At 41.1% G+C, this 14410-nt stretch overlaps 1 protein-coding gene across 1 annotated transcript in view; it reads right to left on the reverse strand.

The window, feature by feature from the left end:
• HECTD2 (HECT domain E3 ubiquitin protein ligase 2) overlaps positions 1-14410 on the reverse strand; it is a 47875-nt gene that overhangs the window by 20444 nt on the left and 13021 nt on the right. The window contains exons 3-8 of the mRNA XM_064144724.1: positions 7939-8077; positions 5612-5714; positions 4161-4250; positions 3541-3605; positions 2470-2515; positions 1238-1347 (exon numbers count right to left, since the gene is read on the reverse strand). Of these exons, the coding sequence (XP_064000794.1) occupies positions 1238-1347; positions 2470-2515; positions 3541-3605; positions 4161-4250; positions 5612-5714; positions 7939-8077 (553 nt within the window). The remainder of the gene's footprint in view (positions 1-1237; positions 1348-2469; positions 2516-3540; positions 3606-4160; positions 4251-5611; positions 5715-7938; positions 8078-14410) is intronic.

Here is a 14410-nt window from a genome sequence, read left to right on the forward strand (position 1 = left end):
CTGTCTACAAAAGAGTTTATATTATCAATATTACTTTAAACAAACAAAAAGCTTTTGTTCTACACAAAATCAACATTCCAAATATACATTTTAAGAAGCATGCTTTAGAAAAAAGTTTCTCTAATAAGACAAGAAGCAATACAGAATCAATACTTGTTCTTGGCTTCTAGTAAACAAAAAAGAAACAAAAAATATTTAGCTATTTCACTCCACAATCTGAATAGAGAGAAATTCTGGAATTTTTATTTTCAGTTACTTGGTCCTACTGAATTAAGAGTAGAAAGTACTTCATACATTTGTGACAAGAGCACATTTTAAATGATGTGCTGCATTGCTTCCATATCACAACAGACATGTTTAGATACTACTGAAGTATCCTTTTCTAAAGAAAAGCTTTTGATGGTTTAGATTTCTAATGTATTTTGAGACTAAAAGCATTACTATGCCTATTGCATCCTTAACCAAGATGGTTATAAAAACCAATTCAAATGAAATGTTACCACAAGTTTAGGCACATTAGATATATTATGGGGTGGTGGGAAGAAAATGTGATTTATGTCACTGCAGAGAAGAAAAGCCTTTATTAACATATCCTCTATGAGATGACAGAACTGTAAAATATGGCCATTCAAACCGTTTTTTTTTACTGCAGATGGAACTATTTGCCCATTCATTATGTGGAAGGCAACCTGCACATCAACTTAAAAGCCTGCTCTTTGGGTAGTTATTCCCATATGATTCTAGTAATGATGTGCCATTAGAGTTATGTCAATTAATTAAAAATCTAATAGCCTAGCCATGTTCTCTCACCACCTCTGTTACACTAGCAATCAGGGACTCGCTTTCATTTCTGTTTTTGACACAATACAGTAAAGTTGCAATATCTTTTGCAAACTATGCAAGATAAACCTTTATTTAAACAAAGACCATAAAGATGTTTGTATTAATAACACAGTTTAAACATGTATCTAAAAAACTTCACATACATATGTTTGCAATGAAGGCTTTTTTGCATAAAGGTATTTTTATACATTATATACAGTTTGCATCTATAAATCAGTATCACTTAGTGGACTATATCCAAATGTACTTTGAAGACAATTAAAACAATCTCTCTTCAGTCAATGAAATTAACTTCCATTTAATTTATAATACAGTCAACATCAGTGGAAAGACAATAACAATTGTAATCCTGAAAGTAGAATTTTAAATTTTATTTTGTTATGGTTTTTTTTACTTTTTAGACCAGTGCACTAGGAAATGATGGTCAGCTTCTGTTAAGGCTGCTATCTGTCTTAGCAAGTGAGCATAGATGACATAAGTAGAAGTGTTACTAAATTGAGGATTCTGAAAAAGATTAAAAAAATGTGTTAGGTTAACAAACTGTATAAAGGGAAAAAAGGTCATTAGGATTTTTTTTCTCTTATGTTCGTTGTTGCCAATACAATTAACTCAGGAAAGTAATTTACAGAATTGCTCTAAACAGTGGTAAACTATGGGAAAAATATTTTCAGCTTCTAGACAAATAAAAAAATACATAAATTCTATATTGTAAAAGTATGATTTTGTTGTTGTTGTTTCAAAAGAAGACCCACAGGAAATAAAGGCAGTGCTTAAAATATTTTTCTGTATTAGCATCTACTCTGTAGCACATAAATAACACTCCTCTGAGTGATGTGCTTTCCATCATGGTAATAAAGATTCTCCCAGCTCCTGTCTTCCCTCACATCAACCCAAACTTATTCCCTCCTCTTACTTATGAGTTCACACATCCCCACTTTTCAGCAGTATATCTTCCTTATAATTCACAGCTATGATACTACTCCAGAGATGAAAACTATTGTTTTAATGGAAAAAAAAAAAAAACAACCATCTGATCTTCTCCAAAACCAGATGAAACCTCTCCTTGTGTGAAGAGGTGCTAACTACACGGGCAAAATTTAAAAGCAAAATTTGCTACAAAGGCAGGTTAAGTAGAGTAGCAGTGATAGATCAATGCAGGTAGAAATCAAACAATGTAGCCAGTCAGGCAGAAGGGAAGATTGATGGATAAAACACAGCACTGGAGAAAGTTACAGCAGCATCAAAAAGTGCATATACTGAAACTTTTCTGGAAGGATCAGAGCTACAGCACACTACTAAAGCAAATCTGAGAATAAGGAAGAAACAAGAACAAATAACCTGCTAACACATTTGTTCTTTCAACCCACAAAATGATAGGAAACAAATACACATCTATTAGTTCATCATTTTAATCTACACAACCTTTCTCCATCGACTATCTCTCGCAAGCTCCCATTCCCATCATGCACACTCTACCCTAGACTTTTTCCACGTTATAAAACATTCTTATGACAGGAAATGTGAAGCATTTCACCTATACAAAGTATCTTGTTTGCATAGTATACTGGTTTATAGATTGTAAGTTAAGCAGACATATACTTCAATAAAACCACTGCTTTTTCTTACCTGTAAAAGTATACAGTATGCTCTAAGATCATCTTTTGTTCGTGGCCTATGGATGTAATAACAAGCAGAACCACATGTATATATATCATATATACACACTGAAAGTCATGAAATCATGCACTCTAGAATTGAAATCTGCTTTGACAATGCATGCAAAATATCATATTTAAGGATTTTTGTTGCTCTCAGAAACAGAAAAGGGCACTTCATGATTCTGACTACTCTGAAGGTGGTAGGTTATTTTAGCATCTGTCTTTGTGGCATAATACAAGAGAGCAAAAAGAAGAGTCAGAACTGAAGGTAAGAGGTGCTCCAGAGAATGAAGTCCTTGCTGTTGTCTATCTGGGGTGACACTACAGAAGAGTTTATTTGTCCCATATTTGATATTTTCTGCCAGAATTTTCCATACACCATTACTACTGCAGCCTCTAGTTCTTGCAATTTTTTTTCTACTTCAAGGGCTTTACACTCCCACAAATACAAATGCAGAAAAGGTAGTACAAGGTGGAGACCAGAATAGCCAAGGGCTGGGTCACAGGTGAGTCACAACAAGATGCTGCCTCTTGCTTTTTGTGAATTAAGCTACAAATTCTTACTTCTATTACTTCTTGCTAAAATGTCATCTCCAATCTTCCCGCCTTTGGGCTATCCTTTTCTGCATCCTGCACTGCCCTTTCTATGCTGTTGCCACACATGAACAATACTGTGAAGTAAACTTTGAATCAAGGTTAAAACATCCTAGTTGTTGTTGGAGGGGTGAGTGGGGAGAATACCTTTCACTCCAGATAAATTTCTTAATACGTCTTACAGTTGAGATGCCCAAAAGATGGCACTGGCTCACATATTGCGAGGGGAATGCATGGCTAGGTCTGGAGTCTGCCTCTCAGAGGTTCAATATCAGCTTACAACATTAAAGACATACTTCAGCAGATTTGCTTGCCAAAAGGAGACAAGTTCTTACAAGTCAAATGCATACTATCAGAATGTTTTCTTAGTAAAACAATATAGACCAAACATATCTCAGCTGTAAGTGTTGGCACAGGACTAATGCAAACATTTTTTAGCAATTACCCCTTCCATTCTTGTAGCAAACCATTAATTATTCCTTTTAGGACTGACTTCTGAACATCTTGAGGCTATGGAAAAATGAGAGGAAAAAAAAAATCACATCTGTTGTAATTACACATATTCTACACATGATACTGTGTGAACAAGCAATTTTGTTTTGCTTATAATTTAAGCCAGCTAAGAAACCTTTTGTCTTTTGATGCTGAGCTCCTAAGACCCTTTTCTCTCAGACTATTAGCTGGAGTTTTGACAATAAGGGCTTTCAAAATTTTAAATAATTTAAATATAATTTCTTGTCCTTTGTTTGCTATTCACAGTAACGACTTTTTTGCTGCCTTCATCCCTCACATTTTCCTTATTTCCACCATGCATTGTCCCATCGCTGTCATGTCATATCTTGCAAACTGTGTCTTACTAGTAACAAAAATTTCCTCCTTTTACAAGAGCAGTTTTCATGGTTCTATGGCAATTCCCACGGGACCATTTTAAGTATGCTTTGAGAGATTCTTCAGAAATCATGCATATCTAATCAAAACTTTTGGTACAAATTGTTTCTTAGCATATTTCTTTCCTGTAATAACTGATACAATGTTTCGAAACAGGAATTCTTTCCTTCTACTTACAGTATTTAATAAGGCATCATAGACAACATTCACAAATTTTGCATCAATTCCAGAGTCCTCAATGGTGTTAAATGGAGAACTGGTGTCTTTCTGTAAGTTAGAGAATACATGAAGCATTTTGGTAGTGCAACCTCTCAAATATTTTAGCTATTTTTGAAGAATAGAAGTTCAACGTCGAGTTTAAAAAGAACACAGAGAGATAAAACTTTATTTTCATCATCAGAACATAAGTCCTCTCTATCTTCTCTGCCCTGGTGAGGCCACATCTGGAATACTGTGGGCCTTTCAGTTCAAGAAGGACCTCAGAGGACTGCTTGTAGGATTCCAGTGCAGAGCCACATAGATGACTAAAGGAGTGGAACATCTGCCTTATGAGAATAGGCTGAGGGAGTTTGGGCTCTTTAGCATGGAGAAGAGGAGACTGTGGGGTGGCCTCATCCATGCTTACAAATATGTGAAGGATAAGTGTCAGCAAGATGGAGTCAGGCTTCTCTCAGTGATGTCCGAGGACAGGACAAGAGGCAATAGGTGCAAACTGGAGCATAGGAGGTTCCATAGGAACATAAGGAAAAACTTTTTCACTGTGAGGGTGACAAAACACTAGAACAGGCTGTCCAGAGAGGCTGTGGAGTCTCCTTCTTTGGAGACATTCAAAACTTTCCTGGACGCATTCTTGTGTGACCTACCCTAGGAAATCTCACTCTGGCAGGGAGGCTGAACTACGTGATCTTTGGAGGTACCTTTCAATCCCTAACGTTCTGTGAATCTAAGTTACCTTTGTTAATGCATGAAAGATAAAGCTAAACAATATTAAGCCTACATATTGGCAACATTCAGGTGATGTCATTATCTTATTCTAATTTAAAAATGTAAGAAGGTTTCTAATAAGAAATTAAATTAAATTTTCATTGTTGCAAATCTATCACCAGGCAAGAGTAACAAAATAATAAGCATCCAATAAGTATTAAGTAACTAAAATCCACTGGTTATTGTGTCTGGATTCAGGCTTTACTGTCCATGTTAAATATAATGAACACACTTTAATTGGCAATAAGCTGGAAATACTGATTTAGCATAAATTAAGAAAGTTTTCACACGAACATGATCTTTCCCAAGGAAAACAGAATATGCCATTGTGACACAAACTATACTCCTTGAGCCCATATCATACTTTTTTCATGGACATGGAGGATTTGCTTCCATATTTGCCTGGGCCTCCGTATTAACTACATTAGCTTGCATGTTTTTAAACTGTAATCTGTACAGAAAGCATCTACACAGTCATAGTGGAATTCTTAAGCTCCACATAAAGGAATGCAGTTATGGATTGTCTCCCAAAAGCAAGTGAGATCATAAAATGATCATAGTAGGCTTGAGTAACAAGCTTTTGTAAATATTTTGAAGATACAAAGCACTGCAACTACTAAATAGTATTATGAATTATCTTCTACCTTAAATGCAGCATTTATCTCCAGGAAAGAATCAAATGTTGTGGAATAAAAATTATGTACAGCTTTCCAATCTCCTGATGACTTAGCCTTTTCCAAATCATCCCTAGAAAGAATACAGTAAAAAATTGGAAATAAGGGTTCAATCTTCCCAACCACTTAAACTTTAGAATATGCTGTAAGCTCTAAGCTTTGCTCACTAGGAACACTTAGATATCAGACAAGTATAATATCAGTATCTTCCTAACATCATCTTTGTCACTTTAAGATCATGGTATTATAAGAGAACAAAAGCATGCTTTCTGTTTGATACACCTAAGCAATGCCTCTCATTCACAGTATTAATTCATGGTGTCACAGTTCAGAATGCTAAGACAATTAGCAGAACATAATTATACTGAAGATACACTGATGCAATAAGATTTCTGAGACTAATTTATTCAGGTATGCAGACTCCTAAACCAATCAAATTCATTACAACTCATACTAAATCTTTTTTCTCTTGAGAATTTTCATCTCAAACTGAAACTCTGTATGCAACTGTATGCATTCCTTAAGGGGACAACAAAATCTATGGATTTACTCTTAAGGTATTTTTAAATACTGGACCTTAAAGCAAATACCTATATATAAACTTCTGTAGAACATCATACATTTAAAAACAAACACACACATACAACAACCCCAAATCAACCAACAACAACAAAAAAACCCCAACCCTACTAAATAAAAAAAATCCCCCAACCAGCCTTTGAAGGAGAACTTTATTTTAAATATCTACAACACTGATGACAGAAATCCCAGTTTGCTCCCCACCCCCAGTTAATTTCTTGGTACTAACTACGTTTTTTTAAAGGTACCAGTTGCACATACCAAAAGTGCTGATGACTTCTTAGTACTCTTATTTGTAAGAATAAAATTCTAGATAATGAAGTCATTAGGTAGCAGTCAACAGATAAAAAACAATCTGCATACAGAACAGATTTCATCTCTTCAGATGACCTGAATACCAATGAAGATTTACCTCTTGTCAAATTGTCTTCTACATCTGTTTCCTTTTCCACCAGCTACACACACTGACTCATCAAAACAGCATCACTTTTCCTCACAGAATGCACAAAATCTCAAACATGTGGAGAAGAGCACTGAATAGTATATGCTCATACATCTCTTAGAGCAATGATGATTTCTTTATTTTTTTTCCCCATCTGTTTTAAACCCAGAAGAACCAAACTTCTTCACAGGAATACTTCTCATTTCCTAAGAACACATCCACACTGCCAATATACATTCATGCAGTGCTGGCAGAATCCCCTAGTGCAGGTGCACCTTATGCTATTAGTTTTTCAATAAAATTATGCTATTTCCTCAAATGAAAGTGTCAACACCAACATAGGTATGTTCTCCAAAGTTGTAAGTGAAGAGAAAACTGTTCCCTATTGCTTTGTGCCCAGAGCAAATCAAAGAGTACATGGGAAACAGGCTATACTATTTAAAAACAATTCAGGTAGACTTCCTGGAGACTTCTGCTATTCAATCAAGTCTCATGTGCCAGGTATAACAGTGCTGGAAGAAAAAGTGATGCAGGTATAGTTTTGATTAAGGGTCTGTACTGATCTGGAATATTGGAAGTGGAAATCTATTTCACATCAATTCCACTTCTAGCTGAATTAGCGTTTATGGGGCAGCAGCACAAATATTGTTTGTGCAGAGCTTTTAATTTTAATTTTTTTAACTTGAAACATAGTGCCTCTCAGAGAAGTGCAGCAATAGCTTACACTTACAACACTTAAAACTGCATACATAAAATAAGTATTTTGTTTTGCTATAAAATGAATACTGAAAACTAACATGCTGTAATGTAACAAATGAAGAAACACTTTCTGCACTTTTAGCCAGTTACAATCACCACGCCAGGCCCTCAAATATGATACATTTGAATGTCTGATGTGCAGTGTTTCACACAAGACTGAGAATGCAGGATGGACAGGACACACCACAACAAAATACCCAAGATCAAAAGGGATTTCCCAGCCTACAGTAGGACATACATATTCTTTCCCTACACTGAAGGGCAGGAATTGAATTTCTAACTCTGAAGTACAAGCTTTGCCATTCCCTGAACACAGTAGCACTTACGCTAGAGAAAGTATTTTCATAAATTTCACAACAACAGAAATAATCAATCCTAGCATCACGAGACTAACTTCTCAGTCTTAATGAACTGTTTTCTCACTTGAGATTAACAAATTCTAATGTATGAATTAGGAAAAATAGTAAGGACATCCAAAGAAAGAGAGTACACCCTTAGAACAACCAGGGTAACTTACTGAAAGTCTTGCACAGTTTTGGTTCGGACGGGAAAGGAAGGTTCAGGAGGAATTGGTGCTTTTGCTTCTTGGGGTAATGTATCTATGGAGATGCGCTGCTTTTGTCGTACATCAAGGCAAATGGGTGGTAGGTCTCTCACTTAAAAAAAAGCCAAAACCAAACAACAATAAATACATTGCAACCATACACATACCAGTCAGTGAAACATAGATATATAGAAGCTAAGAAAAACACAAACACCACACACTGGTTGATTCTGCATCTTTAGACCGATATTCATACAAGTACTTATCACAGTATCACAGTATTATTAGGATTGGAAGAGACCTCACAGATCATCAAGTCCAACCCTTTACCACAGAGCTCAAGGCTAGACCATGGCACCAAGTGCCACGTCCAATCCTGCCTTGAACAGCCCCAGGGACGACGACTCCACCACCTCCCCAGGCAGCCCATTCCAGTGTCCAATGACTCTCTCAGTGAAGAACTTTCTCCTCACCTCCAGCCTAAATTTCCCCTGGCGCAGCCTGAGGCTGTGTCCTCTCATTCTGGCGCTGGCCACCTGAGAGAAGAGAGCAACCTCCTCCTGGCCACAACCACCCCTCAGGTAGTTGTAGACAGCAATAAGGTCACCCCTGAGCCTCCTCTTCTCCAGGCTAAACAATCCCAGCTCCCTCAGCCTCTCCTCGTAGGGCTGTGCTCAAGGCCTCTCACCTTATCACATGCTTACCATAGACGCGATAGAAACTCATTAACTGAGGGGAAACAAAACCTCTGAAAGTGTCCTAGAAAGAGTTCATAACTACATCTTTCTGCACAATGTGCTCCTTCCTGACAATGGAGAGAGAAAATTCTCCAGTCTGTTGCCTGCATAAGGCCTTCTTAAAGAAGGGAATCTCTACTATTTAATAAATGAAGTGAATTGCTACTATGCTGCTGGGGAAAATCGAGGAAAAAAAATAAAAAAAGAAAAAGGCAGCAAGCTGGCAACCTGTGTTCCAACTCATTATCAGGGAAAATAGCAAAATACTGTATTTACATAAGATGTGCTGGCATAAGACGTTATGTGTTACATTATTAACACATACTAGTATATATACAACAGTCTAAACATGGCACAAAAAAAAAAAACAAATTCATTTATAGTTTAATTTTAGAAATGAATGCTGCAGAATTTTAATTAACTCCTCCTGAACATTAAGCCTTCTAAGCTGTGTCTATTTTGGACATCACATCGACCTGAAGCTCTGAGAAATTCAAGCTAAGCAAGTTAGAATATAATTACCTAAAAGCCAAATGATGTCATGGAACTAGAGCTACCCAGAGTGATTTTGTCATATTTGCCATTTAAAAGACAAACCAAGGAGTCCATGACTGGTAATCGTTAGTTAAAAACAGTAGTGTTTGTGTAAACACTGTACATGCAAACTGTAAGACTGGTGTTTTCTACATGTAAGAAAAAAAAACAATATCTGAAGCACAACTACACCAAGTCCAGCTATTTTCTGATGTACAAGGGTAAGACTTCAGTTAGGTTTTCTACGCTGTGATATATCATTTTAGCTAGAGCTGACTAGGCATCATCTACAACCTCCTAAAATAACCTTTCCAATACATAAAATGGGAAATGCAGGTTTTCTGCCTTGCAGACAATTACTGCTGAAGCAATAGCATCTTTAAACATTTCTCCTCAATAAATCTGGCTGTCCATTCCAAGTACAAACAGTGGTGCCTTAACATGGTCTTTCTACTCCTTATTTTGTATTAGGTGCAAGACACAGTATTGTGTTCATGTGAAAAGGTTTTGGCAGCAAGGTGGCTGCCAGGGTGGCCCCTTCAAGAGGAGAGTTGGGAATGTCAACTCGAAAATATACCCACCACTGGTCAAAGCTGTTGCGGAGGGCAGTAATAATTCGTGGCCGAGAAGAAAATTTATCAAAAATAGATATTTTTTATTTTTACAAAACCCGCCCCCACAACTATATATACAAAGATTAATTTCGTTTGATAAACAGGTTAAGTTGCATGAGAATTCTACGAGGATACCATTAATAATCTGACTATATATATTTGGAAGTCAGTTTTTGGAAAAGGCTTTAGCTATTAATTAATAGCGGTTTTTTACTAAATTAAGCTAAGCCAAATAACTCACTCAGGCTGGCTCGTGCGGTCTGTCTTCCTCCTCCAGCGGCTGCAGGAGTCGTTAAGGGTCGTTAAGGGTCGTTAGGCAGACAAAGGTGTGTGCCTAACACCAAAGCAAGTCCTTAGTCTCTCTGCCGTCCAGGCACAGGAGAGTGAGCGAACTCGTCCAGGCACACGTAAAATCCAAAGCGGGAACCCCAAAGGCGGGAAGACCCCCAATATTTATACCCTTCGCTAGACAAAGGGCAGAGTTACCACACTTTAGGCGCGAAAGCGCACGGCCAATCCCAGCCTGGCTCCAGCGCGGGAACTCACGGGGCAGTCCCCGCCCCCTTCTCGGCTGCAGGGCAGGCGAGGGGGGGGGGAAACCAGGCGGCTTTTCCCCTTCCCCCCCGAAGTCCGGGCAGGAGAGGAATTTAGGGGTACAGGACTCCAGGACATCCCACCCCGGTGGTAATGAGCATCTTTGTCTAGAACTTGAGTGAGAGGTGATCCCCCTTCAATTTAGGAACCTATTAATATATATATATGGCTTAGCCTTTTCCAACATTAACAATACATTAATCGCCCCAACAATATTTAACAATACTTAACAAGGCTTAACAATAGCCCAAACAGTATTAAATAAAGCTACACAGTCAATTTGAAGATTGCTCTGTTCCTGGTAGAGCAACCAAGTTCATGGCAGAGCCTTAGATGCTCTGAGTTCATGGCTGGAGGTCACAGTCCGTGGGTCCTGATGCCATCATCCACTGGCCACCCCGGTGATATGACTCCATCCCTTGTGTAGCTGGTCCTCCCTTTCCCAGGTGCTGGTCAGGTGGTCAGGAACTGGTCCTCTGCCTCGACCTTAACCTGTAAGGAGACAAAACCTGCCTCGGCCTATAAAGGCCAGGCTTAGCAATTAATAGTTGGGGACGATCCACCGTGCACTAATCCGGTGGCCTTTTGTACTGGGGCAGGTGGTCAGTGACCACGTGGCTCACCTAGGCAGCAGGTCTTTATTCTGGGGGCTTCTGTAGCTCTCCCCGTGACTGCTGACCATTAAAAGCTGCCGAGCCACTATTACACTAATTCAGTGTTTTGCCTCCCATGTGGGAGACGAGAAAGGGTTAACCTTTCTGTCTGGGGACGAGCTGCAGTTCCCAGCGGGGGGGCTGCCGCTTCTGGGCGAGCCGCTCTGGGAGCCACCGCTGGGCGTGCCGCTGGCCCTGGGTTTCTCACGGCTGCCTCTGGATTTTGCAGCCGATTTCTGAAGGCACCGCACTAGATCCTTCAGCTGCCAGTCTGCCAGCTGCCTTAAAACAGTCTTTGGTACCCCTAAAGTCAGGGCTTGTCTATACCAGCTGTTCTTTTCTCTGGGTCTCCAGTCACTCTGTGGGTCTCTGCTCCTTCCCCTCGGGGAGAAGCCTGAAGGACCGGTCCCCCTGCGGGGGCAGTCCTGCACTGGCCGGACCTGCCTGCGCAGAGTCCTGGGATTTTCTGGGGGAGAAGCACGAGACTGTCTCTCCCCAGCCCCTTTTCCTTCAGGAGACCCAAACCCAAACTGCAGCCCGTGGGCATTCAAGTCAGTTAACAGTTCAGCCCAAGTCATTACGTGCTCTTTAGCACCATCGTTCTCTGCATTTTCTCCAAGCACACGTTCAATTTTCTCAACATTCTTCATTAGTTGGATTTGCAGAGTTGCTGGCAAACCCTTCATAATAGGGTGCAGTCTCTCCGGGTCCACAGGGGCATAAAACGGGCAATCATAATGTCCCTTATCATAGATAGCCTGGACACAGGCAAGTCTGCGGAGAGCAGTGATGAGCTCAGAGGAGCTGGTGACCTTTAGTTCCGTCGGCTCCCCCCGGTAGGCTGGACGGACACTGCTTGCCCAGTAGGCTATCCGGGCGGTGAGGCTGTGTGTCCCCTCGGGTTCACGTGTCAGGAACACATCGTCCCCCCAGTCTCCAGCAGCTTCCTGCGAGTCTAGAAGGACCCGGTCCCCACCGGCTCGGGACACTCGATACACATAGTCAGCGACTGAGTCCCCAGGATCTCTCGCATATTTGACTTGTAAGTCACTGAGCTGTGCGTCTGTGAACTGCTTTTTGATCACGGTGGTCCCTGCACCGCCTTTTCTGCCCTTCACGGACTCAATTCTTGTAACAGGCAACACGTGCCTCTGCACCGTGGCGCCCTCCTCACCGGAGCTCTCTTCTCCGCTAGCTACGGGAGAGTCCGGTCGGGACCTGCGCTTTCTGCGTGGCTTTGAGGCTTTCTGCCGCGCAGAGGCATGTGCAGAGGAATTCTCTGAGTCTCTGGCAGAGTCTTTTGTGCCTGGTTTCGGGGAACTCCTCTCCCCCGAAGAGCCCCTCGGGGCATTCTCTGCCTTTCTCCCCGATTCCCGCGAATCACTCCATTCAAATTCAGACACGGAGACCGAAGAGGTGGTGTCTGCAGGCGTTACAAGCCTTTCTTTCATCCGGGCAGTCAGTGCCGCGGTCAGGCTCTTTGTCTGCGCCAGCATGCTTTCCCAGATACTTTGGCATTTAGCTTTTTCGGCTAATAAATCCTTTTCCAAGGCCTGAATTCTTTTTTCATAATTTTCAAATTCGGCCAGAGTCTGGGTCACGACTGACCCCAGAACAACAGAGAAATGCTCCGTTGGAGACTCAGAAATCACAGGGTCTGAGCGCTCAGCTAATTTCTCCAGGATTTTCTCCGGATTTTTACAATTTTTCTGAGCCCAAATTAAATCAAGCCCTGTGATTAGGCATCCCTTTTCTTGTAGAAATTCTATGATTGAACTACCCTGCATACACTGCGCCATAATGTTGCGGAGGGCAGTAATAATTCGTGGCCGAGAAGAAAATTTATCAAAAATAGATATTTTTTATTTTTACAAAACCCGCCCCCACAACTATATATACAAAGATTAATTTCGTTTGATAAACAGGTTAAGTTGCATGAGAATTCTACGAGGATACCATTAATAATCTGACTATATATATTTGGAAGTCAGTTTTTGGAAAAGGACTCAGCTATTAATTAATAGCGGTTTTTTACTAAATTAAGCTAAGCCAAATAACTCACTCAGGCTGGCTCGTGCGGTCTGTCTTCCTCCTCCAGCGGCTGCAGGAGTCGTTAAGGGTCGTTAAGGGTCGTTAGGCAGACAAAGGTGTGTGCCTAACACCAAAGCAAGTCCTTAGTCTCTCTGCCGTCCAGGCACAGGAGAGTGAGCGAACTCGTCCAGGCACACGTAAAATCCAAAGCGGGAACCCCAAAGGCGGGAAGACCCCCAATATTTATACCCTTCGCTAGACAAAGGGCAGAGTTACCACACTTTAGGCGCGAAAGCGCACGGCCAATCCCAGCCTGGCTCCAGCGCGGGAACTCACGGGGCAGTCCCCGCCCCCTTCTCGGCTGCAGGGCAGGCGAGGGGGGGGGGAAACCAGGCGGCTTTTCCCCTTCCCCCCCGAAGTCCGGGCAGGAGAGGAATTTAGGGGTACAGGACTCCAGGACAAAAGCTGAGCCCATCAGTGACACATGTAGTGCCCCTGTGGAAATACATTCAAGAAAGGGTGCAAGACTCTGAAGAGCAGATAGGGGTTGAGGGCAGATAGCGAGAGGAAGAGCCAGAGAGATCACCCTGCAGACATCTGTGGTGACCGGAGAAGAGGGAAGAAGGGCTCCAAGCACTGAAACAGACTCCTCTGCAGCCTGTGAAGAAAATAATGGTGAAGCCCATAGTGGACCATGGTGAAGCAGATTCTTGCAGTGATAGAGAGCTGCTGGCAGGAACTGCAACCCGTAGCAGGGACCCATCATGAAGCAGTATGTTCCTAAAGAACTGTGCCCCACGGAAAGCACCCACATTGCAGAGCATCTTGAAGAATTGCAACTCATTGCAAGGACCCACACTAGAGAAGCTGGTATAAGATTGCATCCCATGGGAAACATACACTGGTGGAGCAGGAGAACAGTGTGAGGAGAGAGAAGTAGCAGACACTAAGTTCTAGGAACTGAGCGCAAGCTCCACTCCTCAGCCCTCAGTGCTCCTTGTACTGAAGGAGGCAGAAGAGTGGGGAGCAAAGGAGACAAGGTGAGCCTAGGAAGAAAGAGATGCAGAGGGAAAGTGTTCTGAGTTCTGTTCAACTAGCTATAAATTAATATCCTCAAGTCAAGTCTGATTAGCCTTTGACGGTAATTGGAAAGTGTACTCTGTTTTTACCTCAATCTATGATCTTTTTCATCCTATTTTCTCCCTGTGTCCCATTGAAGAGGGCAAGTGACAGAGTAGCTTGGTGGGTATCTGGCAGCCGGTAAAAGTATTGCCACAAGAAG

The sequence above is a fragment of the Pogoniulus pusillus genome, chromosome 6 (genome assembly GCF_015220805.1).
Source record: "Pogoniulus pusillus isolate bPogPus1 chromosome 6, bPogPus1.pri, whole genome shotgun sequence".
NCBI lineage: Eukaryota > Metazoa > Chordata > Aves > Piciformes > Lybiidae > Pogoniulus > Pogoniulus pusillus.